This window comes from Grus americana, chromosome 1 (genome assembly GCF_028858705.1).
Source record: "Grus americana isolate bGruAme1 chromosome 1, bGruAme1.mat, whole genome shotgun sequence".
Lineage (NCBI taxonomy): Eukaryota > Metazoa > Chordata > Aves > Gruiformes > Gruidae > Grus > Grus americana.
This window is the reverse complement of record NC_072852.1, coordinates 88,690,695-88,716,746: the sequence shown is the minus strand read 5'-3', so window position 1 is coordinate 88,716,746 and position 26,052 is coordinate 88,690,695. Positions and strand designations below refer to the sequence as shown.

At 40.9% G+C, this 26,052-nt stretch overlaps 1 protein-coding gene across 8 annotated transcripts in view; it reads right to left on the bottom strand.

Annotated features, from left to right (window-relative positions):
- The window catches only part of USF3 (upstream transcription factor family member 3), a 37,285-nt gene extending 14,825 nt beyond the window's left edge, over window positions 1-22,460 (bottom strand). For 5 of the 8 annotated variants that reach the window (XR_008577642.1, XR_008577646.1, XM_054829980.1 and 2 more), the window contains exons 1-5: window positions 22,358-22,460; window positions 6,395-6,459; window positions 4,194-4,222; window positions 1,863-1,945; window positions 186-282 (exon numbers count right to left, since the gene is read on the bottom strand). Coding sequence is in view for 6 of the 8 variants with exons in the window: in XM_054829980.1 (XP_054685955.1) it covers window positions 186-282; window positions 1,863-1,945; window positions 4,194-4,222; window positions 6,395-6,459; window positions 22,358-22,405 (322 nt within the window). In the remaining 2 variants the exon portion in view is untranslated. Of the gene's footprint in view, window positions 1-185; window positions 283-1,862; window positions 1,946-4,193; window positions 4,223-6,394; window positions 6,460-7,282; window positions 7,414-21,639; window positions 21,910-22,298 lie in introns of those variants that run through there. The other 3 variants (XM_054830009.1, XM_054829999.1, XM_054830020.1) reach the window with 3 other exon arrangements.
- Window positions 22,461-26,052: the final 3,592 nt, after the last annotated feature.

Here is a 26,052-nt window from a genome sequence, read left to right as displayed (position 1 = left end):
CTTGGGCATTCTGTTGGCTTCTTGTTTCAAAATATTCTAAGCAGCTGTATTTTTCTTGTATGTGTATAATGTTTTGGGGTTCCCAAGTTTGTTGATCCAGGCTTTTGTTGTTAGTCAGTACTAATGGACACACAGTGGAAGTAAGCGACAGAAATTCTAGAGCCTCCAGCAGCATCTGTACTTACCCTGTTCATTGTTCCCTCCATTTAACAGTAGTTCATCATTCTGTCTTTTCATTTCTGTTATATACTTAAAGGCCTGATCCAGGATCATGTTCTTGCTCTTTAAAAGAAAACATATATAAAATCAGGAGAAAAGTCTATCAGTGGTCTATAGATCCATTAATGATGAGATTGCAGTTGCTCCAAGAGGTCTTTACTTTAAAATTGTGCTAACCTGAATGATTCTCTGAATATTGTTGGGTGAAGTTTTTTTGTTGTTTGGGGGTGGTGGTGTGTGTTGTGTGTGGTTTTTTGTTGTTTGTTTTGTTTTGGGTTTTTTTTAGATGAACCACAGTTTCATGAGTGATACTGACCCTAAAATGCTACGAGTTTTTACAGAATAACATTTTCAATGCCGAAGCTGACATTTTCCGATGCCTGAAGCTAGACACTAAGGCCACAGAACCCAAACAGCAAGTATCATTTCTTGCTGAGCAGCATAAAATTCGCATTCACTAATAAACATATACGTTGCATGAAAATTCCAGGATACTGCCTTGTAAATATTTTATTAGGAAAGAAACAAACATGGAACAATTATGCATAATTTTGAAACTAATATACTGGAGAATATGGGAAGAGAAAACATGCCATAACCTTGCCACCATCTTCCTTTTGAAACTATGATTATTCTGCCTGTGAAACCCCTCATTCATTTCTTAATTTCTTTCTTATTCTACTGTTCTGTAGGAAAAGCCCCTGCTGTAGATGGCGCTCTCTTGAAAAAGACACTTCTGTGCATCAACCTCAAACCATTTGTCTTGCTTCATCTTTTACAAGGACACTGTATTAACCATTATATCACTTTCTGAATTGCTTCTATCCCATTTTATGAAGGATGACAAAAATAAGCATGCGTGCAGTTCTATTTACATCTTAGGACATTAAGTGATAACCAGTAAAAGGCAGAGAAGGGATTGCAGAATGACCAAAAAATGATCTTGCTTAAATCATAGCTTTCACCACTCGAGCATAATACAGACTACGTTGAACGTTATCAGTAGAAAATTACTTTGACAATGAGGAGTTGCACAATGTAACCAGTAACCCACTGGCCAAATCCAACCTACTTCTGTCTAGCCTGCTGCCCCACCTACAGAAGGAAGAAACGGTGAACAGCTATCCATCCATCCATCCATCTGCTCAATGCAACAGGTCAGGCAGCAGCCGAAATACAGGATTTTATCTTCTGTTGTTACTAATGTTCAGGCACCCTGAATGAGAACTTTGGGAAGCTGTGAATCAAACGCACAGGCAGACATCAGCAAGCTGACCAAATTGCTATGGGCAAGTCAGTCTAGCTTACACCTGCTCAAAAATACTGCATGTATGAATTGAAGATCAGTCACGTGTCCAACTCATACTGTTTCATTCCTTCAGCAGCCATGCGCAACACCTTCAGATAAAAAGCTCAAAATCTGCATAACTACATTTGTGTGGCCCTACACTTCCACAAAGGAATTCTATTACAAATAACTTTAAAAATACTAAAAACTAGTTCAGAATTTCAAGCATATTAATTCAGACAGTTTTGCCTTCTTCCTAAGACAAATAGCAAAATAAGTGTTTGTACTTCTACAGACCAGGAAACACACAAGCATTTTACAGGAAACTTGTATGTACCTCTGAATGGGCACTCACCTGCTTAAGTGCTGGAGAGCAGGGAATGAGTTCTCCAATTCTGTTTATCCCAGCATTAATCTTCTTCTTTCGATGTCTCTCCACTAAGCAAAAATAACATGTGCCGTGTCAGCTGGTTGGGCATGTCAGCACAGCAGCACTAGCACCAATGTAAGGGCTCATAAACACATTATTTCATGATGTACTGGAACCCTCAGTAACTTGAGAGAGGAAAAAAATTCCTCTAAAATAAACCTCAGTTATTGAATTAATACTCAGCAGAATTAAAAGCTGTAAGATAAGAAGCAATATCTTTAAAAGGTGGGGATGTTCTGGACCCCTTTGTGGAAAAGAGGAGTTACTGCAACCCAAAATTCAGGTTTTGATAATGCTTTCTACTTGAGTTGTATGAAACCCTTTTCAAAAGGCAGATAGATTAACTTCAGGCATACAGAAAACAAATGAACCAAGATTATGGTAAGAATCAGTTTCAGATTTGGGAAGGAAATCCGGGTCTCTTAAATCCTAATGTCAAGCTTAGCATCAAAAGAGAAATAACTCAGATTTTACCAGTTTTCAATCTTAATTTTAAATTTATAGTGATGGAGCAGCCAACACCGAATATAGCTGAAGCCTTAGGTAACCCTATCAGTTACTCTTTTTTATGTTCAAAGGTATAACTATTCTGCAAGGTCTGATTATGACCGAGAGTAAATAAAATATTTAATGAACAGTATTTCCAGTGAATTATGTACTTTAGAGAAGATCAGAAAATGTTTCGTTTATAGTACTCTAGTGACATCACTTACACCTTGACAAGGCCTAAACACTGATGCAAAGGGTCTACACTACAAGTTTGGCAATGTAAATACCTTTGGGCACATTTTTTTCCAGGCAGTATTAATCTCTGTTTTCCACCCACCACAGTCCAGCTTCTTTCAAATATAGTTCAGTCTCACGTAGCTATTTTTTTTGGACTGAAATATTTGTCTACGTAAACTAAAACTATTAGATGCCTTTTTCCCAAAGAGCCTGAAAAAAAGTTCTGTCACGGCTTTGTCAAGACTCAAATCGACATATCGTTTGTTCATTGTGCTGAGTATCACCGTGTGGTTTGCACAGCTGGGCTGCTTTTGCTGGCACACAGAAACACACAGTGATCCGCAGGTGAGTATATTTTGTTGTGATCCTTTACAAAGGGCATACTGATTTAATTTGAACAGTTTTATTTCAGTAGGCTGAATTTACATTTTTCAAACTACTAATTTTTTGTGTTTCAGGACAGACTGGTGGTGTTGAGAGAAACAGGCCAAAATACACTAAACACAGCAAGACAAAGTCTCTTCTGCAAGAAATTTACCATATCAATCAGAGCAGCTGTATAAACACTAAAACACATGATCCTTGGGACTTAAGCAAGCTACAGGGTTGATGGGAGCTGGTCCCTACATCGTGCAGAGTTCAGTCCAGTAGACGAAGAATTTGGAAAGCTATCGGCAAGTAAAACAGGAACTGAGAATTAGAACAAGATTGGCAATCTTAAAAGTAAACTTGATAAGACTGTTTCCTGATACTTCCTAGTTCTTAAGAAATTGGCCACACCCTGGGCACAGCCTGACAAGCACTATATTCCACAGCCTTCACATGGAAACTACTCAGTGGCTTTTTTTTTTGTTTTTTTGGTGGGTTTTTTGTGTGTGTGTGAAGAGCACACAATAATGCTATTTAATAAAAGAAGAACTGGAAAAAAATTCTCAGGATGAAGTAGGCCAAAACCTGTCAGACCCTTCCTTAGTCCATCTTTCTGCTGCTACTTGTAGAAGATGCCATTGGAGCTAGACACTGCCCAAGGGATGTGACTCCTGCAACGCACAGCCAGTATCTGCACAGAATTTCTGGGATGCCAGCATCCAGGTGAGTGCCTCAGGGACAGGCTACAGGAATATTTCTAATCTAGGGGACCTCTAAGTATCTTGGATTGGATATCTCTCTCTGTTTTAAGTGAGTATTATTTGTGTGTGAATGCCTGTGCATTTATTTTCCTTCAGAACTGAACACAACTGAAATTGTTTACTACTTAGTTTACTAGCAATGGAAAGCCAGGGGCATGGTCCTATTTCATATTTAGGCTGCTACTGTAACCTTGTGCTGTGGAAACCAGCAAACGAGACCAATTGAGAAGCCCTTCTGCACAGATATTCTAGGCAAGAGCACAGAAAGGTGTTTGGTAGGGTGGCCTTTTTTAGTGTGGTAAACTCCTATGGAGGAACCTTCTCCATACAAAATATGTTACAATAGTTCAAAGCATCTGTGCTTATTTCCAGACCAAACAACAAAGCATAATGTTCCTACCTGCGTTATGTGTCTCACGGTTTTTCTTTCTGTGAAACATGAAGGGAAAACAGTGATGTGAAACAGAAGAGGAAAAAAATCCACATACAAACAAATGTTTCTTTTATTTTTTCCATTACGGCTAAAAATACTAAATATTATATTCTGCTCTGTGAACAAGAATGTAGTAGAAGTCACACTCACAAGGATTGGTCTTAGACATCGGTATTAAACAGTTTCCAACATAAGTTCATTCGTGTTCAGACTTAAATCAATTTCAGTATAACAAGGTACAGCATAATACTCCATTTGATTATTGTTATGTATTTATAGGGAGGAGCTGGATTTTTATGTTTCTGTTCAGCAACAACTATTACGCTATCCAGTGTTCAATAAGGTGAAATACTAAAAAAATAGAACTAATTTCTGAGCAACAAGATATTTAAGCATTTGTTTGAAATATTGCTTTTACGTTCACTGGATCAATGAAACAGGAGAATGTGTTACCATGCAAATTGATTTTTCCAGACATATTACATTCAAACATCATACTTGCTGGTATCAAGCATGCTTCCTTTGTGTGAGAAACCAGAATCACCATTCCTCTGCAGTTGTGGTTCTCTACGGCCTCAAAATTCTGTCTAGGTATAATTTAGGTATAATTTATGTGAGGGTTATCTTTGTTTTCAGATGGCCACCTGGGATTTCTGGACCGATGGCAACCAGGTCAGAATCATTGTGCAATGCCTCAAATAGTCAATAAATCCCAAATGTGTACTCTACATATATAATTCAGATGTACTGTATACATGCAGAAAGCTAAATACTTTCAGGAAGTATAGTAACGCAAAGCATGTGTTTTCTGGAAAAAGAAATATTCCAGGAAAAAAAAAAAATCTTTCAAGAGATTTCTGTCCAGCAGTGCACTCTCAGTCTAGACGCTTGGCTAGAGTATGCAAAAAGCAGAGTAGCATCTTCTGCTCTCCTTTTCCACTGTTACAACACAGTCCAGATGTAACGAGGAATCTGAAGTGAGAATGCGAGATATATGTGGATGACACGTGTGATTACTACAGGGCACGTATCCTTTACACTTTGAGTTGATATACGTTTATTTCTGGTAACTCACCAAAAGTAGTGTGCATCTAGAGTAACTTGGACAACAATGGCTAGACACTAATGCTACTGCAGATGGTCAGACCTGGAGACATTTGCTAAGAAATAATGCCTACAGATGAACATCTTCAAGTCAAATAAATGCCAAATGAAGCCTGTGCATCTACAACTGTTCGAGAAGAGATGAATCTTCTGGTCATTGAAAACTTGCACCACCAGAACAGGAATGCATGTAAACTATCATTTTAAGTGGTTTCTTATTTTACTTTAACCTACAGTTCTCTCACTTATATCCGAAACAATCATCTGCCAGTCAGAATTGATCATACATCCTAAATATGTACAAGAATATAAAGGCTGGAGAGACCCAGCTGCCCTTTGATTCCCATTACCAATTCAGAATCCAAAATACTCTATTAGTGGGGTAAGAGTCACAAAATTCACAGTGACTGAAAAAATTTCTGTAGGACAAATCAATGTTCTCTCTGAGCTTTTTTTATCATAAATCATATCCTACATGGCCACCTAGCATAGGATGGATGATGTATTTAACTACGGACCGAAGGATTCCCCTACCAATTATCAACATGCTACTACAATGGAATGAAAACCTGGAAAAGTTGTCATGAGCTCAGAGTCATTTTGTTACAAATTTTTATCATAGTGTTGCTGTGCAACCTCAAGATGGATTTTGAAAGTAAGATCCAGATTCCAGTGGGAGCTGAGGAAGAGATCTAAATTATTCTGTCAAAAATGAGTATAGTGATCCCCCAATACCTACAAGGAGTCTGCAATAATACAGGCTGCGCTCTGAGGTCACGACACAGTTTTATACACATCTGAGTAGTCAGTGTAATAATCAAAGAATCTCTGTTGCCTAAGTGGCCCAGGTAGACATGTCTTTGACAAATAATTTAGCATAGATAGGAGAAAAAAGAAAGGGAGTTTTGCAGCCATAGCTCCCAAACTTTTGGATCAACTCTGGTCAGCCCTCAGAACTTCTTGTCAATACCCTTACTGCCAAGCTTTTAGCTAGAAACTTTGTAACTGTGACATGACCACAGACTACAGAACTACAAAATAGTCATTTTCCCACACAAACTCACCGATGCTGCTTCTTACTAGGTGTCTCATTGTCTGTCATCTCTGGCATGGTTTCGGAGAAGAGAGCCTGAAGAAAATTGTGGAAGGAATTAACAACTCCTGCACTCTTCTAGATTCTTAGCATATAGCATTTGTTAGATCGTTTTGCCTTTGACCACAATGCACGCACAAGTTCATCACCTTGATGTACAACAGCTTCTCATGTGAGCATTAAAGTACATTTACCTAGCCGGGTGCTACGTGAATCCCTGTTGTCTATGATGAATTGGTTTCCAGTTCCTCAATTACTTTAAATATAAAAGCAATTATAATCCCAACTACTTTAAGGAAGCAAGAAGGAAAATTAAAGTTTATAATTGTTTTTTGAGTGGGAGGAAGTACGGCTCTTCCTAACTGAATATGCATTCAATTCCCAGTTCTAAATAAAGTGTGAATGCTAAGCAAAACACAAGCTACAATGAGGACATTTTATTAAAGACAAATTTGGAGTGCTATTAATGTAGCAAATTATAAAACATACTTGTTAATGAATTAACATACTGCTTAAAATGGCCCAAAATTATGCCCTTTGTTCTCATAAAATTTAGTTTAAAATAATGAAATAAATTTACATATAGAGGCCTAATGAATTGCATCTTATGTATCCTCATCTTGAGCACATCAGTAGCCTGTATTTAAACAAACAAAAGCATTATGAAAAAAATAAACAAAAGATGAAATTAAGTCAATGATGGTCAAGCACGTATCTATGAGAGAATGAATTTGAGAGACCAAGTTACATGGAGTATACTGCAGATGACTACAGGGAAAAAAATAATAAAAATCTATGTTTTGATAAGGCTGAGGTCTGTATTTAGTTCATGCTTCTGCTCGTTCTCTCCCCAACCAACCTGTTATTGCAACTCTTCCCATGGGCCCTCAGACTCCTTGTGGCTTCACCTCTCCCTGGCTCCTCCTGGAAAGCTCATTGGCTTCTTTTAGCAGGCTTCATATCTTTAGGGTATTTGTTTGTTTGTTTGTACTGTAAGGAAGTGGGGGTGGTTTTTAATATAAATTTCAACACCAAGCAGTTCTTAATGTAAACAGAGCCTACCATTACTGACACTGACATCAAAAACAAGAAAAAAAAATATCCTTAGGAACCAGAAAGCCAGCCAGCCATAGAGCTCCCAAAGCACTGAGGCATACACTTCGGAAAGGGCTGTGTGCACACACACCTGCATGTATGTGCGTGTAAAGTTAACAGAAATAATCTTGATTGTGCCAGAACAGAACTCGGATGTTGTTCTCCAGTCTTTATACTCTAAAAGGTTAACTGAATGTAGTGCTCTCCTTCAGTAAAGATTAACCAAGGAGAAACATCATAGCTGATGCTGTTTACCACTCCACTCCTTCTTTAAGTACTTTCTCTGTTCCTGTGATGACAGGGGAAATGTTGGCAAACCACGAAGTTAAGCAAACAGGCGATATCCAGCTTGGGGAACTCAAAGTGCCTGAAGTTTTCAGGAACCTAATTCAACTCCTCCACCTAGACAACGGTGTTCACACCACCACAAAATTAGACACAATCCCCCAAGATGAGTTACAGCATTACACCACTCCAGTGGGCATTACATTCAGCCTACCTGAAACACAATCACCAAAGACTTCCCTAGCCCATTAATGGGAGTGCATCACATTTTAGTTATATTTCTTGACAGGCTTTGCTTTCTCCATTCTCACTGACCAGGCTCTGCATAAATTATGAAAAAAATCTTGACAGAGTTAACAGTTTTTTACTGCGGGAAAAAGTAGTGGTGCAACGTCAGCACTTTCATTCACTCTTTTATAAATTACTTTGTGTTACTTCATCTTAAAAAACAGATTTCTTCTCCTTTAAACCCATTTAGCTTAATTCACTAACATTTGGGTTTTTTGTTTACACGTAGTGCAATTAGTCCAGTTGGTATCTCAGATCCTCTAAGTTAGCGAAAATTCACAACTGAAAGCCAGGAAAGCCAGTTTCCCACCCAAGGCATCTATAACTTATCCCTCCTGCACATAGCTGGTGATGGTCAGCAGTACTTACTTATTCTAGCTGCATTCATTGTATTTGGTGCAGCTGGACTGAATGATGAAAGGGTTAGCTGGGAGAGCTTAGCAGGTGTACAATTCTGATTATAAAACCCAAGCAAATCTGGTCAGAGCCCAGCCATCTTTTGCCCTGCTGGCAACCAGACAGATGTTCATATGTACATTCAGAGACTGAGGTCAGCACACCTTGTTTCAGTGGGGTTTTCTTCCAGTTGTGTCAAAGCAGCCCAGCAGCATCTATACCCGTTAAGGCTACCAGCAAAGACACGAGAAGCAGAGTAGCTAGCCAGTAACGCTACGCTCTTGTATATTCCTCATTAAGACAATACCTTGTATGTCATGTAAAACAGCTATTCAAGGGGGAAAAGAGGTCATCTAATTTAGTGTATGCAGTACCGGATATTGTGTAGGGTAAGGATGCAAACACAGAGTATGTGGATATAGTTCCGGTACAGCAAAGCTCACAGATGTTACGCTTAGAAAAAGGAAGATGCTGGCTTGCATTGTGTGGCAGTCACATACCCTTGATTTTTCTGTACCATCTGTAAGGACAGAGTTGATGTATCTGTTGTTGGGCATTACTAGACCATGGCAAGTATGTTGGAAATCAGAGCAAAAATATGAAAGAGGTCTTAGTTTTGGTGAATTTAATGTTTCTGAAAGACTAAGATATTCACCAAGCAACCTTTTTTTTAATAACACAAATTCATACAACTTGAGAACCAAAGCAATATTTCTGTGTTACAGTGTATTTAATATACAAAGCATTAATGTGAACCTAGATGGCCAGTTACCATTCAAGGCTCCAGATAGAGCACAACTGTGTGAAAGTAAAGGGTGTAAAAAAGCAGCCACCCACAAATACCCTGCCCCAGAACAGACACAGCTCTTCTGACTCCACCTGCTTCTCCCTACACACAGGCCAGATAACATCCACAACCCCATCTTCCCCCTGCCCTGAGTCACAGCACTCACTTCTCCCCCCCCTCCCTCGACGCAGGCTCTCCATACTCCTATATTCTTCTGCCCAGGGTGTATGTCCCCTTAGCTCAATGCTTATTCCTAAAGGCACCATCCCTATCTCACAAAGTTATGCTCTACACAGTTTTCTGATTGCCTTATTTCTTCCTCCTGAGCAGATGCCTTAAATGATTCAGCAATACATTGCATATAATACTTGGGAAGACAGGCAAGGCCTTAGTGGAAGTTTGTGCTGAAATTTTTTAATACACCTTGTAACCATCTTTTGATCCTGAAAAAATGGAAAGCCCTTATTACAAAGGTATCAAAGACTCCCCATTTCTGTCTTCCTCTCCTGCACTTTTTTTTAAAATTATGTCCAAATGATGCCACTCCCTACACGTTTCAAGTCAGATGTCACTCAATATACACCGAGTGTATAAGCCTCACAAACTATCAAACATAAACAACTTTAAATTCGTATTTGATATACTTCAGTTCTACTGGGATCTACAGCCCATTTCATACAGAAGACAGGGCACAGGAATGCAATGAACATTATTTTAACTTCACTTCAGTGTGGAATTACTTTAAGTCAAGTTTATTAAAGTTTACCATTCAACCAATGTTTTCCCAAAAGTTTCAAAGCAGTTTCATGGGAGCAATAAGAAAAAAAAAGGCTGTACACATTATCTAATTAACTGGTTAGTTTATTTCAAGTTCTGACTTTCTACCTGAAAAGAGGTGGTTAAGTTTGTTGAACAGCAATTGTATACAACTCTGGGGTTTCTATTGCTAGATTGTACCATAAGAAACATGGTGACCTGAAGTGTTTTTTTTTTTTCTATTCTTATTCTGTAAAGACAAAAACCTTTGCACTTTACTTGATACACCTCAAAACAGTTAGAGCTGGCAACACCATGGAGGCGGTATTCTTAAGAGCTACAGAATATATGGGCTCTGTGAATTAAAAAAATAAAAATTAAAAAAATGCCTAGATGGAGACTTCTGCAGGTTGATGAATAATGTTTATAATGTCTCCATTTCTTCCTCGCAGCTGTTGTATCACCAGAGCTTTGACAATGTGTTTCTCTTTACTTCTTCCATCTCAAGTAATACTTCTTCACAGAGAGATTCCTTCACTGATTCTCTAAAGCAGAAGACATGTATTTGCTTTAAAATACATTTGCCTCTGAGCTTATAAGTTCACTCATGAAACATGCTCACTTGACTCAGCTGAATGCCTTCTGCAGAGAGAACGTAGCATATTCCAAATTCTTTAGCCAGATGAAGGAGAAACAATTCAACATTTATTTTTATTTAGTACCAAGGTTCCCTCAAGCTTTATGTAGTTTACAGCTCTTACAAGATCAACCTGAAATATCAATTTTAATTTAAATGCAATGTCATTCCCAGAAATTAAAAGGTATTTTGTGTTCTGGAGATCTGAGTTTAATGTAACTTAAACTCCTCTACAGCTCTAAAAAAGGACAGAAAACTCAAACCCAAATTGTTGTATTTGGCAACTTATTTTACGAAACTTCTTCTTCAAAACATATGCACTCATCCAATTTAGATTTTCAAGAAAAAGTTAGTCTAGATTATTTTATTTTACATTAACTTTTCACTTTTTATTTAGGAAGTGTTTCCAACCTTAATATTAATTTTTAAAAGAAAATAATTCTTCTAATTGTTATCCTTGGCTGTACAAATCAATCTTCCTCAAATTAGTAAAGCTACTCCATTCTTCTGTATGAGGCAGAAAGAATCTTTTTAATGCACAGCTATGCATATTCTGTAAAGCTACCAGCAGTCCAAATCTTTCTTCCTCGTAAAATACTTCAGCAAGCTTACCCAGTTACATTGTGTGCTACAATCTCACAGTTCTTACTAGTTTTGTACACCTCATGTAGTCAGCCATGATTTACAGCCAAGATCAATTCTAAGGCATAGATAATAACTAAAATGCCCTTTTTTTTTGTTTTTCCTGCAAGACAGTGTCCTCTTCATTTGGGTGACTGCTGGAGCTCTTTTCCAGTCTTCCATGAGTGTCTTAAAACAAGGCGAGCTTCAACCAGAGACTTAATCCCAGATTTTAATCACAACCAAGGTGCCGTTGAGATGAAAAGACACAATTTACTGCTGTTTCTTTATTCCCCCTTGAAACACTTCTAATTTTGCATTTACCTAATAAAATGATTGCAGGAAATTAAACTTGAAAGCTTACCTTTGTGATTGTTACCTACGTATACCAACTGCTTTTGCCTATAAAAGTAACCTGTTAAGACTACTGTACAGAAAATTGAAAAGGACTGGTTTTCCTGGTGAGAGTAAAAGAATCCCTTTGATATCTTTCAGTTTGGTTTCTGAATAAACCAAGTTTTTCTTGTTACTGCAATGTGCCTCTTCATCCACACACTCACAACAACAGCTGGGCCCACTGACCAACCTAAATGACACCTCTGAAAAGTACAAAGTTCCCAGATGTTTACAAAGACCTGAGACTGAGCAGAGAAGGAGGAGTGAGGTCAGTGCTGACACTGCAGGTGACTGGATACCACACTGGTCTGTGACCAGCTCTGTAGCACGTATACGCTGGCTGACCAGCTGGCGTCAGGCTGGTCACAACACACACCATCTTTTGATGAGGGATGCATGAGGGATTAAAGGGCAGGAGAGAGGTATCTTGACTGTTCACAGAATACACATTCCTGATGCAAACCAGCTGACAGTTTCCTAGGGCAACCAGACTGTTCCCAGAGCTTCTGCTAAAGTTAAGAAAAGAAAACCAATAAGCTCAAATTTGTTACACAATCCTCTTTATTTTTTAGATATCTGCAAATAACAACAGATGGAAGAAAAAACTTTCACTGCTTTTAGAATTATTTTCTTTGCCTCTTTTGTTTGTACTATCTACATTCAAATACATTGGTATTTTTCCTCCTGCTGACTTAAAGCAATAGTTTCAGTAAGGCTATTCTATAAGAACATGCAAGAGAACTAGAAAGAAAACTTCCTCTTTCTTTTTTTATAACAACATTGGAGGAAGAAGTAGGGTTATAAATCAAGTGATGTACCCTCACATCTACATTAATTTTTGGTTTTAATTTTCATTAATATTAAGTCATTATTGCTTGTGACCCTTCACTAGCATGCAGTTTCAGGAGACCATAGTTGTAGGGTCATGTTGTAGAGGCAGACGCAGAGAGATCATGGCTACTGAACCAAGTCTCTTAATTACTGATGATGTTCTGAAAAATATTTAAGGAGATGTATCTCTGGACATTTTGCATCCAGATGTGACCTGCTGCCACCCTCACACGTTGCATGGACAATCCTGGTACTACACAGTGAAGTGGCACACAGTGCTAGTAAAGGAAGATGCCTACGCGAACTATTGCCTGTGGTCTGGACGAAATGTTATATGGAAGCAGGTATTTGGGAGGTAGAGAGCTGTAAATACACAATTAATGCACAAGCTAGAATCACAAAGACCAGAGCTGTCACCCTGAAGAATGTCTTCAGATCAAAGTAAGAGGACCAGCATTCTTTCCTTTGGGAAATCAGAAAGCAATGACCAGGGAAGTCCCATGTTCTTTATATATTTCATTAAGATTCTCAAATTACCACACACACCAATTTCATGAAGGAAGTGAGAAAATATGAGGAATGTCACTATATTACAAGACAGTGCTCATCTCCCTGGCTTTCAATGTCCAGTGATCTGCTGTACACTTCAAAATAGAAAATTATTTTCAAATAGAACATAGATATCTAATTATGCTATGCTTGACAAAGGAGTCAAAAAGTTTGTTTTGATGGTCAAGGCTAAGTGGATCCAAAGTGGATTGCACACAACTTCTTCCCGTAACAGGTCATCATTCTCTATGTGAGTTAGGTTACCTGTATTAGATGACAAATATTGCCTGTATCGTGGCTAAGTGCGCTCCCACTCAGCATCTGTTGGCAAGCCAAACCTTGCTGGCAGCACACTGCCTAAAGAACAAATAATTACTTTTTCCTGAAAAAGCTGTAACATGTAAGTCATCATGGTCTCTGAACACTGGGACCAAGCTGATTATTTATAACTGAGGAAGCCATGCACTTATGAAAGCTGTATTTGAAACACCAAAGACCAACTGGGCAAATGTAGAAGCTACAGCTTCAGCAAGAGTCAGTCTAATTCTGCTTTCTGGTATCACCTTATCTCCAAATGAAATCTCTATTCAAAGAACAGTGCCTTATCACAAGGCTTGATAACCTATTTAAAATCAAAACATAAAACCTTCCATTTTGGCCACACTGATATAGCCAGAACGCTGTTCTCTGCTTCATTATTTGGTTTTAACCTGAGCTCTTTTTTGTTGTGAAACTACAAAAGATCCTCACATAGTCAGTTTATAAAATGGCCTAAGGTGTTGAGGAGGTATCAAGTGATTCTCTGATAGCTATGCCAGACACACAGACACGTGCTAAACCAACTTGCTGCTCTTGAGGACCCTAACTAACAAGCAGTGCAAAATATCCTAAAACCGAAATGTGCAGGGCATTCAGAGAGCTTATGTGTCAATTTTTTTAATTCATCTTTTCAGGTGTCATTAGGTCATTAAATACAAAGGATTACACAGTCAAGTTCTTGAACATTTTATAGGCTTGGGGTTTGAGAAATCTGACACAAACTCAGAATTTGTCAAGGGGTCATGATACAGGAAGCAAGATTGTATGGGTCTTCACTATAAAGCTCTTTTTCAACATGCAGAAGAAATCCATCCTGAGATTTGGTTACAAACATTGACCTTCCAGAGTAAAGGTTTTCCCTATAAATCTTAACGGGACTAAAGGCAAAAATGGCTGAGATAGAAGGTACTATAAAACAGTATTTCAGTTCTAACGTATAAGCCGATCAAACTTACTCTCCAACTCCACAGTTCAGACACATAATTTATGAGTACGTTGACTTTAAAAGAATTAGTTAATGAAACTTGCCTCCAACTTTCTGAATCACCAAAACTGACAAACATACGAAAGTGCTTCCAAAGCACCTGTCCAGACAGCGCATTGCCGCATTTTTCAGAAGAGGCCAGCATATTATTCCAGAAGTGATGCTTTCACTATTACCAGCTGCAATGAGCTTTAAAAGACAAACATGCACGCACTCTGCCCCCAAGCCCAACAAAAGCAACCAAAAACCCCACAACTTTGCAATGTACATTTCATTCCAGGCTCCTCACAAAAGATTTTGGCCGACAGAAGAGGGCTCATTCTCCTTTACAACCTCAATGCTGTTTTGCACATTTGCTCTTCAGAGTTTTTTCTATATAAAGTGGGTCCACTGGGCAATTGCTTTGGTCCAAGGAATAACTCATCTTATGATCTGGATGTTTGACAGATCATTTTCAATAATACTGGCAGGGATAAAGCTGCAAACTATTTCAGTTAGATTTAACAGAGAGGTCCAAACAAAAGTTATCTGAGTCCCGGTGACCAGGGAAAGCAGGCACACTTTCTTAACAACCACTTTCAAAGATGAAATTTAAAAGCAACATCAATGTATGTTAGATACCAGAAAATAGAACCACTAGGTGCAAATCCACAGGAAACCTGGATTTATTCATTCTACCACTTTAGGAACTACCTATTTAGCTTAGGAGAATTACTGTACATGAGCTATCCAGGGTAAATAAGTAGTTCTGAAAGCACTAGAAAAAGCAAATAAGACTACTGTTGAAATTTAGCACTGACAATGGAGCAGAAACTAAAACCAGACTTCCAAATTATTACTTTGCAGAGGTCTGAAAGGAATGGGTAAAGGGAAGGGACAGACTGATATCATGATCCTGCAAGTTTTACCTCATTAGAAAATCATTCTATAAAATCAAAATGCCTTACTTCCATCTTCTTTTTCTATCGCTGTCTGAAATCATCTCCCTATTGCCACCCGAGACTCACTTGGCAAAAATATTGTGAAGTGAAATGAGAAGTGGGAGATGTCCATTGTTTTCCTTAGCAAGGGATAGATCAAATACATTATTTTTTTCCAAGCTAAGAAACACAGGGTCTTCCCATCCCTGTCCAGAATAAAACAGAAAAACTACGAAGTGAGTAAGATGGACTATAAAGCCTCTTGAGACAATTTACAGGTGGGACTCTGTAACTAGCCACCCACAGCACGTATAAAACATGACCCTGACAGACACCACTGCTTCAGATAAAGACAATACTTAATAATCCAAATGATCAGTTGTTGAGACTGAGCATCACTTTTGGTCAAAGACTTAAACAGAAACAAACCCAAGAAGCCCTCAGCTCTCCCCCAGTTTCATTGAAATGAACACAGACACCAGCATAGTACCCGACAGCTGCCTCCAAAAGACATTTTCAACTTGAGCTGTGGAGAGAGCAAGACAGAAGAAAGGGTGTGCAAGTGTTAGATGCATGACTAGTTAGAAGCTCAAAGGCAGAGTTGCAGCCCACAGCTAATATAACAGAGCAAGGAAATTGCAACTCAGAAGTTCAGAGCACGTGTGTGCAATACAGGTGAATACTATACCAAATAGAAATCGTCACAATTTTTTTTACAGTTTGGATGCAAATGGTAACTGCTGCAATTGTAACTAAAGACAGCAATGACAGACAAATGGTCATGTAGGCAAGATGTGACTATAGCACTATAAATATTGACTTTTTTAGTATGCACTCTTCTGAGAGTTTCTTAGATTCTGAAGCAGGTTAGAGTATTACAGAACCACAGAACAGTTGAGGTTGGAAGGGACCTCTGGAGGTCATCTGGTCCAACCCCTCTGCTCAAGCAGGGCCACCTACAGCCAGTTGCCCACGTCCACATGGCTTTTGAATATCTCCAAGGATGGAGACTCCACAACCTCCCTATGCAACCTGCTTCAGGGCTCCGTTACTCTCACTGTAAAAAAAGTGTTTCCTGATGTTCAGATAGAGCCTCCCGCATTCCAGTTTGTGCCCATTACTTCTTGTCTTGTCACTGGGCACTGCTGAAAAAAAACCCCAAACCTGTCTCCATCCTCTTTGCATCCTCCCTTCAGGTATTTATATATCTTGATGAGATCCCTTTGAGCCCTCTCTGCTCCAGGCTGAACGGTCCCAGCTCTCTCATCCTTTTGTTAGATGAGAGATGCTCCTGTTCCTTCATCATCTTTGTGGCCCTTCATTGGACTCTCTCCAGTATGTCCATCTCTCTCCAGAACTGGACACCGGTCTCCAAGGTTTGGCCTCACCAGTGCTGAGTAGAGGAGAATGATCATGTCCCTTGACCTGGTAGCAATACTTTGTTTAACGCAGCCCAGGATACCATTCACCTTCTTTGCTGCAAGGGCACACTGCTGGCTCACCTTCAACTTGGTGTCCACCAGGACGCCCAAGTCCTTTCCTGCCAAGCTGCTTCCCAGCTGGGTGGCCCCAGCATGTACTAGTGCATGGGGTTGTTCCTCCTCAGGTATAGGACTTTGCATTTCCCCTTGTTGAACTTCACGAGGTTCCTGTCAGCCCACTTCTCCAGCTTGTTGAGGTCCCTCTGGATGGCAGCATGACCCTTTGGCATATCAGCCACTCTTCCCAATTTGGCATCATCAGCAAACTTGCTGAGGGTACACCCTGCCCCATCATCCAGATCATTAATGAAGATGTTCAACAGGACTGTACCCAGAATTGACTCCTCGAATACATCACTAGTCACTGGCCTCCAAACAGACTTTGTGCTGCTGATCACCACTCTCTAGGCCCAGCCATTCAGCTCATTTTCAATGTAACTCTACTTACACAGAGCTCTAAGTTACACAGGGCTCTGAAAGGCAACCTACTGTTGAAACTTGGTACATTGCAAAATAACAATTTTTGCTTGTATTAATTATTTTATCAGAATCTGGATGCTAACAGAGTCAATGAGTTACACTACAACATACGCTAAACTAGCCACCTAACTTTCCTTAGTCAGCAAATTGTCCTTACAGCAGCAATAGGAAAATCGGTAAGGTGGCTACCCTCCCCTACTGTCTTACCTGCTCCAAAATAATGCTGAGAGATGTAGCCTCTCCCTGGCTTCACTGGCACTCACACAGTAAGCCAGACAAGAACATTAGTTCAACTTAAAATTTACTCTGCAAAAGAATTGCAAAGAAACTCCTCACTCCCAAACTAGTACACTGAAACTGCTTATGTTGGTACAAGAGTGCTTCTTGCAGTGGCAGCACTGGCTTAATGTTTGTGGAACTATAACCCAAGATGATGCCAAAACTAGTTAAACTTCTCCAATTACATAGGAAGTCTCAGAATTTACAAGAAGTGAGAGACTTACAGAGAAGAATCAAGCGTTTAAACTATAGATACATAATATTGAAACATCATCTCTGAATATTATGGATCCTCCAATTGTAGAAAAAATGAAATGGTGTTCTTTATCTTGTTGCTGATTTGGAGTTGCTCGGTGTCGGGCTAGCACCATTTTATTATTGTAGTAAATGAGTAAGAAGAGCTGTAGTATGGAGCAAAAGGCAATTTCCAGCCAATTTAAGATTTGTGTTCAATGTCTAGCTAACAACTTCACTGATGCATAAAAGCAAAGCAGAGTCCAACTTCAAAGGTTGAAAGCTAGCATGAATTAAGTGTCCCATAAGCCACCCACTCATTATGGACTACAAATGCAGGAAGATGCCCCAAATGGGCACCTTTTTTCCCCCCACTTTAAACTTCAGTTACTTGAAGAAGAAACAAAACTTTTTAAACTTAAGTTCTTCTCTTCCCATAACACCTTTACACTTCTTTTAATAAGTGTCAACAGCCTAAAAACCAATGTTTTCAATAATCTTCTCATGGCACTGCCCACCACACCAATGACTTCCAGATCACAAGATCTGAGAAACCTGCATTTAGACCTTAAAGTTAATAGATCCACACTCTGATCATTCCAGCTTCACTAGAACTCATTTTGGTGCCAGAGTACTGGCATGATTGAGATGTGCTTTTAGATAGCATTGATCTCATTTCATAGTCTTCATTTTGGTCAATTAACCTGACAGAAGTTCAGGTACCTGGGTGAGAAAGACACTTGTTAACAGGAAGCACAAAACATTTTTATTCGTCTGCTACTTTCTTCTTATCTGAATCACAATGGCACGCAGCAAGGCTGATGTAAAAGATTGCTATCATATGTCATGGTTGTAAAAGTAATTCATTCACCTTAAAAGACTAATGCCATAGCTTTTCATATGGGAAACAAACTTAGTTTACACACAATTTGTCAATCCTGCGCACACAGTAGAATCACTTTTGTGCCTACTCAGAGCACGACAACAGCGCTACGCTTGTAAGGTCAAACCAAAGTACACTTCAGACACATGATATGCACATGTAAAAGCTGGAATTGTATTTTAACCAGCAAGTTAGGTTAGCATTACATAAACTGCGCACTGCACAACGTTTCTTAATCAGGGAGTTGACCTTCATGTTTTACTGCAATCTGAAACAGAGGAAGCCCTACTGCTCAACCATTCAATCTGAGATGTTTTCACTTGACTTTCCAGAACACACGCACACAACTCGTGTTATGATTGATACCCTTCAGAATAGAAAAATGTGTTCCTGAGGGACTTAACTTGAATAAAGGAATCACAAACATGACAGAGATGAGGAATACTAGCACAGGAAGTAAGTTATAAAGTGACCGGCAATACTAAGGGCGAGCAGTCCTTCGGGCTGGAGACAAGTATAATGCTTCTTCAGGCACCTGAGGATTACAACTAGCCCCGTTAGGAACATTACAGCTGTCAGACGCTATGCACACATGTTTTACATATCCATTTTCATTTAAACACCTGGTTTGTACACACAGCTAGGCACACATCTCCACTGGCCTTTTGATAATCAGGGACGATGTTCAATATTGTTATTCAATTGAAAACTGTCTCAGCTGAAACACTGTGCTGTGATACTTACTACCCTTCAAAGTGGCACAGCCTTCATGACATTTTTTACAAGTTCTCATGATGCAAACAACTACGATTCATTGAGAATCCCTTCATATCAAATACTATGCTACTTATACCTCCCCCCAGTCACGTGTCATTTACAGAGTTATTTTTAAGACCATCTTGGATCCAAAAAGCTTATTACAAAAACACAAGCACTGCTGTACAAAAATTAAACTACTGAACGGTTCTTGTACTATCTGGCATGTCCCAGCTCTTGACTTCCCTATGTATTTATTTCTTCTACCCTATACCGTATCCAACTTCAACCCATAAATTGTATTAATTCACATCCAAGCTGGATATGATTCGTTATAATGTCACATACCTTATGCCAACGCACTTTGCAAATTAAAAGAATACTCAAACAGAGCACTATTCCAAATCCCTTTGTTGCTTATTTGTTGTATTTCAATACCTGGAAGCCAGAGGTGTTCTTATGATTTCAGCATATGGCGGGGGGGGAATACAAACACAAAAAACAACCCACAAAAAGTCAATCTTTGACTCCTCCCTTTAAAAAAAGTCAGAAGCATCCTCTACATTCACCCAAGAGGAGACAAGGTGAAAAGCAGCTGGAACAGCTTGGCCAGCAGAACATGTTCACTGAACTTTGGCCTTCTTGTTCATAAGATGTCTTTTGAATTTCAGACTACAACTAAACTTCAGCTATGTCAAGTCTGCAATGCGCACAGCAGGCAGGTGCCAGGCACACATCACAGTGCCACTTGAGTGACAGTCACTTCAGTCTGTCCCTGGTCAGGTCTTGGGAACACTGCTTGGAAAACCAAGAATTAAAGCAGCAAAGCCACTATCAAGCACTTGCATCCTAATTACCTCCTTGCAGCTGTCAGACTCCTTCAGTATCCACCACCATTTTTCACCTACTCTGTTAAAATCTTCCCATGTTTCTATAACCTCAGGGAATAAGTAGTATCCAAATACTTCAAAGTTTGCCCTCATACTGCTGCACACATCTGATATGCTATTTTGAATACATACACCTTAAAATCATGCTCACATGAGCATTTTCTAAATGTATTTCCCATTCAATGACAAATGTATTTTCAGTTGTCAAATCTATCTCACCCCAAAATGTGCCTATGGATCATTACTATGGCATTAATTGAAAGTCAGAATCAAAAATTCAAAACCCTTATAGTAAGAACCATTTCCCCATAGGAAATTTCTTCCTTCCTATTAGTCTGATTACCGCACACAGTTGATGAGTGACAAACAATACCCTGCAGTTTGTTAAAGTGCTATGTAACGTAATCACATAATTAAGATTGTCCCGATGTTGTGTGTATGTAAAAGCGGTTAAAATCATGCTTCAAACCAAGGTATTACATTACTTGCCTTCTGAATGCTTAACCGTGCAATCATTAAGTTATCTTTGCTTACAGTATTTAATAATCATGTCTGGGTGGAGTCTAACAGAAGGCCAAGCTATTACGTGAAAAGTAAAAATAAAGACGTGTGATTTGCCATGTACTTATGGCCAGTGACTCAACACATCACTATTCCTTTCTTCTTCTCCTGACTTCTACCTTTTCCCTACAAACTTTCCTGGGCAAATGGCATCGTGTGCTACAGCTATATTCAGCCACATGTATGCTGACAGACTCAGTTCACCTTCACTCTGTCACAAGGAGCTAGATTCTAGGTGCCCTGCCCTTCATGTGAACAACAATTGTGATCTTCTGCCATTTGTCAGATGTTGATTTCCATGAAACTAAGGACTTCAATCTCTTTAAGACCTCTGTCACTGACAAATTGGATAGAAATTGGCCAGAGAGTTAAAATTAATAGGCAGAGAAGGAATAGACACAGCATGTCCATAAGCCTTCTTTCCTTAGGAGGCCAAGTTGAAAACACAACCAACAGGAAAAATTGGTTTCCAGAGACCAAATTCTAAGTAAAAAAGCTTAACTTCCACACCGTACTCGAGCTAACTAACTTCCAAGTTGAGATGTCACACAACAGGAGCACACGGAGGTGATGCACAGCACATTCTCTGTCCTGGGCTATGCTGAAAAGACATTACAGTTGAGAAACAGTGCCCACGTTTTGCTTTCTCTGAAGCTTCCTTTCTGAACAGCAATTTATGGTCAATTGTCTCAGATCCTCACGATTTCAAGACGATAACACCCCACTCTCCAAACCCCAGGTGCCGTCATCACTACTTTCCCCGATTACACGCAACAGCGCTTAGAGACCTTATCCACGCGGGTCAGGGAGCTGGCCAACCCTCACAACCGAAGCAACAAAACTTCTCCGGAGCAAAGCCCGGCCGCCGCCACCACCGCGGTGCCTGCAGGAACATCCGAGGGGCAGCAAGCAGCCGCACCACAAAGGGCCGCCCGCACTCTCCAGCTGCGTCCCCGCGGGGGGCTGCACCACCCCGGCCTGTTCCGGCTCCGCAGCCCCTACCCAAGCCGTGCCCGAGGCCCCCCACGGGCAGGCCGGGCCGGGCGCACCTGGGCACACCGAGCGGTGCGGGCAGACAAAGGGGCGCCGGCCGCCCCCGCGGCGGTGCCGCCACCGGCGTCCCGGGGCGAGAAGGGCGGGGAGCAGCCCCTGGCCCAGCCCAGCGCCCTGTCCTTCCCCCGCAGCGGGGCGGGGAGGCCCGAGGCGGCTCCCAGAGATGGGGGAGAGGGCCCGCGGCCCCGCCGTCGCCACGGTGACAGGGCCGAAGCCCCGCGTGCACGGGGGGGGCGCGTCCTCTGCCAACCGCCTCCTCACGGCAACGGTCGCCGTGGGGGGAGGGGCGGGCCGCAGCCACCGGCAGCCCCAGCCCGCGCCCCCTCAGCCCCGTCCCCGCTGCCGCGGCCGCTCCCCGTCCCGCCCCTCCTCTTCCTTCCCCCCTCCCGCTCACCAGGCTCCGCTCTGAGCGCAGGCAGCGGGCCCACCCCCGCGGCAGCGCCCGGCACTCACAGGAGGGCTGGGCGGGCTGAGCAGCGGCAGCCCCACCGCGGGGACCATCCTCCGAGCGGACACCCCGTGTCAACGCGCTGCCGCTGCCTCCACTCCAATCCCCTCCTGCGCAGCGTACCCTGCTACTTACACGCGCGGCCCAGAGCGGCCAATCCGAGAGCACGAGTTGAGCCCCCTACGCCAATCAAGAAGGCCGGGACGGGGAAGGAGTTGCCCGCCGCAAAAGGGAGGTGCGGAGCCGGCACAGACCAATCAGCACCACAAACATTGGCAGAGCGACCCAATCAAAGACCACAGAGGTTGAGATTGGCGTGCGGACCGTCAACAAGTTGAGGTGGCCGAAACAGGAACTGCCGGAGACCGGCACCTCAGCCAACCAATGAGAGGAGAGGGAAGGGGAGCACGAAGGGGCGAGAGGCGGGCGGAAATTCTTAAAGGAGAAGCGGGCGCGTCGATGCTCTGTGTCGACTCTGTTACCTCAGCGTCTGTTTAAACCGCCTCTTGCCCGGCCGCTTAGAAACCGCGCGCTCCGCCTCCCCGCCGGCTGGTAGCGCTCCTTCACCGCCCGGAGGTCCCCATCGCTCGTTCCTACCCCGGGGCCGCAGCCCGACCCGCCGGCGGCCGTTTGAGGCACCGCGCCTGCCGCGGAGGAGCTTGAAGAGGAAGGGCTGCGGCCCTGGGCCAGCTCTGAGCAGCTTAATAAACCTCAGTGACGGAACAGCACACGGCAGGTAACAAACAAGCGTGTATATATAATGTTTCTTTTTTTTTCAGATGTAAAATAATTTTCTGTCAGAATAGCAGCGCGACGGAGGTGGCATTTAAAAAGAAAACTTTACAAAGCAGCTGTTAGTAAAGGCTGAAGGCTGAATCCAGCTGCTGGGAATCATCCAAGTGAAGCTAAATCTCTGTTTTAGCTGGATAGACTTCACTGATAACACTTATACATTGAGATACCATCCCCCTTCCCCTGCAATCAAAGTTCTGGAAAAGAACTGAAGTTAAAAAAAAAAAAAAAAGGCAACTGGCTAAAGATTTTCCAAATCATAAATAGCAGCTAGCTGTTTATTATGAGCCGAACTTCTGTGACTGATTTGTTTGCTATTATTGATTCTTTAACAGAATGGGTTGCTTCAGTACAAGCTTTATGACACACTGTGCTTATTTAGTTCCCAGGAGTAAGACCCTTCATTCATCTTCCACATTTCTGAAGCTCTGATTTAATTAAACTGTTGTTTCTTCTGCTAAATTAGAGACTCCGAATCATTAACAACTCCCCGCTACATCGGTTTGTACTTCCTGCTAACACCTCTCTAATTCAACTACTAGTCATAATAAGGTAGTTTCCTATTTCCAGCCTCAGTGGTTTCCTTCCACAGATGTTCTGCAACAGTTGTTTTCTGGAACTCTTTTAAAATGTATTTTACAAGTACAAACTGTGTTTTACAAGTACATCATATCTCTACTCACCTGTAGTTGATACTGGAGTTGCAAAGCCTCTTTCTGAGACAACCTAAAAAGGCAGAGCTGTGATGCTTAGGCTTTATGGAAAACATAGATGCCCTTTTCCCAGAAAGCCTCTTGTATACATATACCTTCCTAAAATATAATATAGAGCAGGGACAAGCTTCTAAAGCAGTGTCCAAGAACTCTTCTTCTGCTGAAATGAGTCATAGTAGCAATTACATGTGAAAAAAAACACCTTTTCATTTTGAATAGCTGCTGCTTGCAAAATAACCTTGCAGCTGACATTGTCAGTGGAAGATTCATTTGCCAGCTGTGAAGAAATTTAAGGCCCTAGCTGGTTTTGCAGAGAAATTTGAAAGTCACCATAAATAGCAACTTCACAGCGTAAATGCACTTTCTCAGTTTTCGTATTTTTTAGTTCCGACATAACCAAACTGGAAGAGAAATGAAATCTGAAATACCTGTGCTCCGTCAATTTATTCCAATATAAACTGAGTTACTTTTCCCCCCCTCTTTTAAAGGGTAGCGTGCTTTTTCAGTGAAAATTTTCACTAAAAAGGCACCACTTGTCCAAAGCTGCAAAACCAAATTTTACCTTTTGCCACCCTATTGTACCCTGGAGTGTTTGAGCTCAAATCTTCAGATTACTAGTAGCATTATAGATATCTGAAATACAGTAGCAAAAATCAAGCAGCAGGCAAAACTCCACTGGTGAAATCATATATAACAGGAAACTGGTGAACATCAGTAGTCTGTTTCTGGTATGGAATATAGTCTAGCAATTATATGGCAAGATAGCTTAAAAAAAACCCCAAACCAAACAGGTGTTGCACAAATACTTAGAAAAGCTCTACATTGAGATGATTTGTTGTTAGTGTGACAGATGAAGAGTTTCTGCAGCTTTATTTTAAAGTCTTAACCAAAAATAACTTGAATGCATTTTTTTGAATGAAGGCATAATACTTGGCCGTAGTGCAGGTTTGGATTCAATAAATCAGTGAACCGTAATTGCCTACGTCTGTATGATGTGATACAGCAGTGGTGATCATAAGACAGGTCAGTGCATCTTTCCCCAGGTGCAGGAGTTTCTTGCACTATGAGCCATATACATGCAAGTTGAGTGAAAGAGAAAGCTGGCAACTCACTTAGCAGCCTAGAAAGCTTGAGATGGTATTCCCACAAAGCCTTTAGGCAAAAATGGTAGTAGAACTGAATGCTTTTACAGTATTAAAACACTGGGGAGGAGGAAAGAAGGCAGCATAAGAAGAGAGGGATAGGGTAACCTTTCTGTCATCTCTTTAGGGGCAAAAGAAAAGAACATAAGGCAACAATCATGCGTCCCATACAAAGCGTCTGGACTAGATGGGTTAAATAGATTTGAACCCCTATGGGAAGAAAAGTAATATTGCCAGAAACAGATTACAACACTCAGCTGACAGATTGGTTTGGTAGATATTCAAAAGGACTTCAAATAAAAGATCCCAGTCCAAAAGCTCTTCAGTAATCTAAGCTACTACAGGATCAGAGGATAGTATCCTCACAGGGATAGAGAACTGCTTAAAAGACTGAAATCACAGGTTATGGAATAAAAGATCAGTTTTCACACTAGTGAGAGGGTCAACAGTGGAGTCGAAGATTTGTGCTGGGCTCTGTACTCCCTCAACAGTATTTTAAAAAAGGAAGTCACTGAGGTGAAAATTTGCAGGGGGTTAGTCAAGGTAATAAGAATGAGGAATGACAGGTGAACCTTCTAATGTTACAATGCCCAGTCACTCAACAGCAAACTGTATCCAGCACAGGTAAATAGGGTGATGTACACACTGGGGAAAAAAACCCAACAATCCCAGTTTTTCATGTGAAATGAATGACTGCTTACCACACTCACTTATTAGATCCTGGCATTGTAACTGTTCTTTAAATATATTATCTTAGTAACAAAAAAAAGGCAAACTGTTACAATTAAGAGATAATAGCACACCAAAAGTTATTACAAGGACCCTGTAAATACCCAAGTTTTGAATAGAGTGAGGGGAATGGAACTGCTTGTAGAACCAGCAAAACTTTGGGAAAGGGCAACACAAACTATCAGGGGTATCAGCTAGTTTCTCTGTAAAAGAGTAACTGAATTGTCTAAAACTGTACAGGCTGTGAGAGAGGTTACTGGCATGAGGGTGCAGAAGAAACATGACAGAGATCGCTAAAAGCTGAGCAGTTTGGAGAACAGTTGC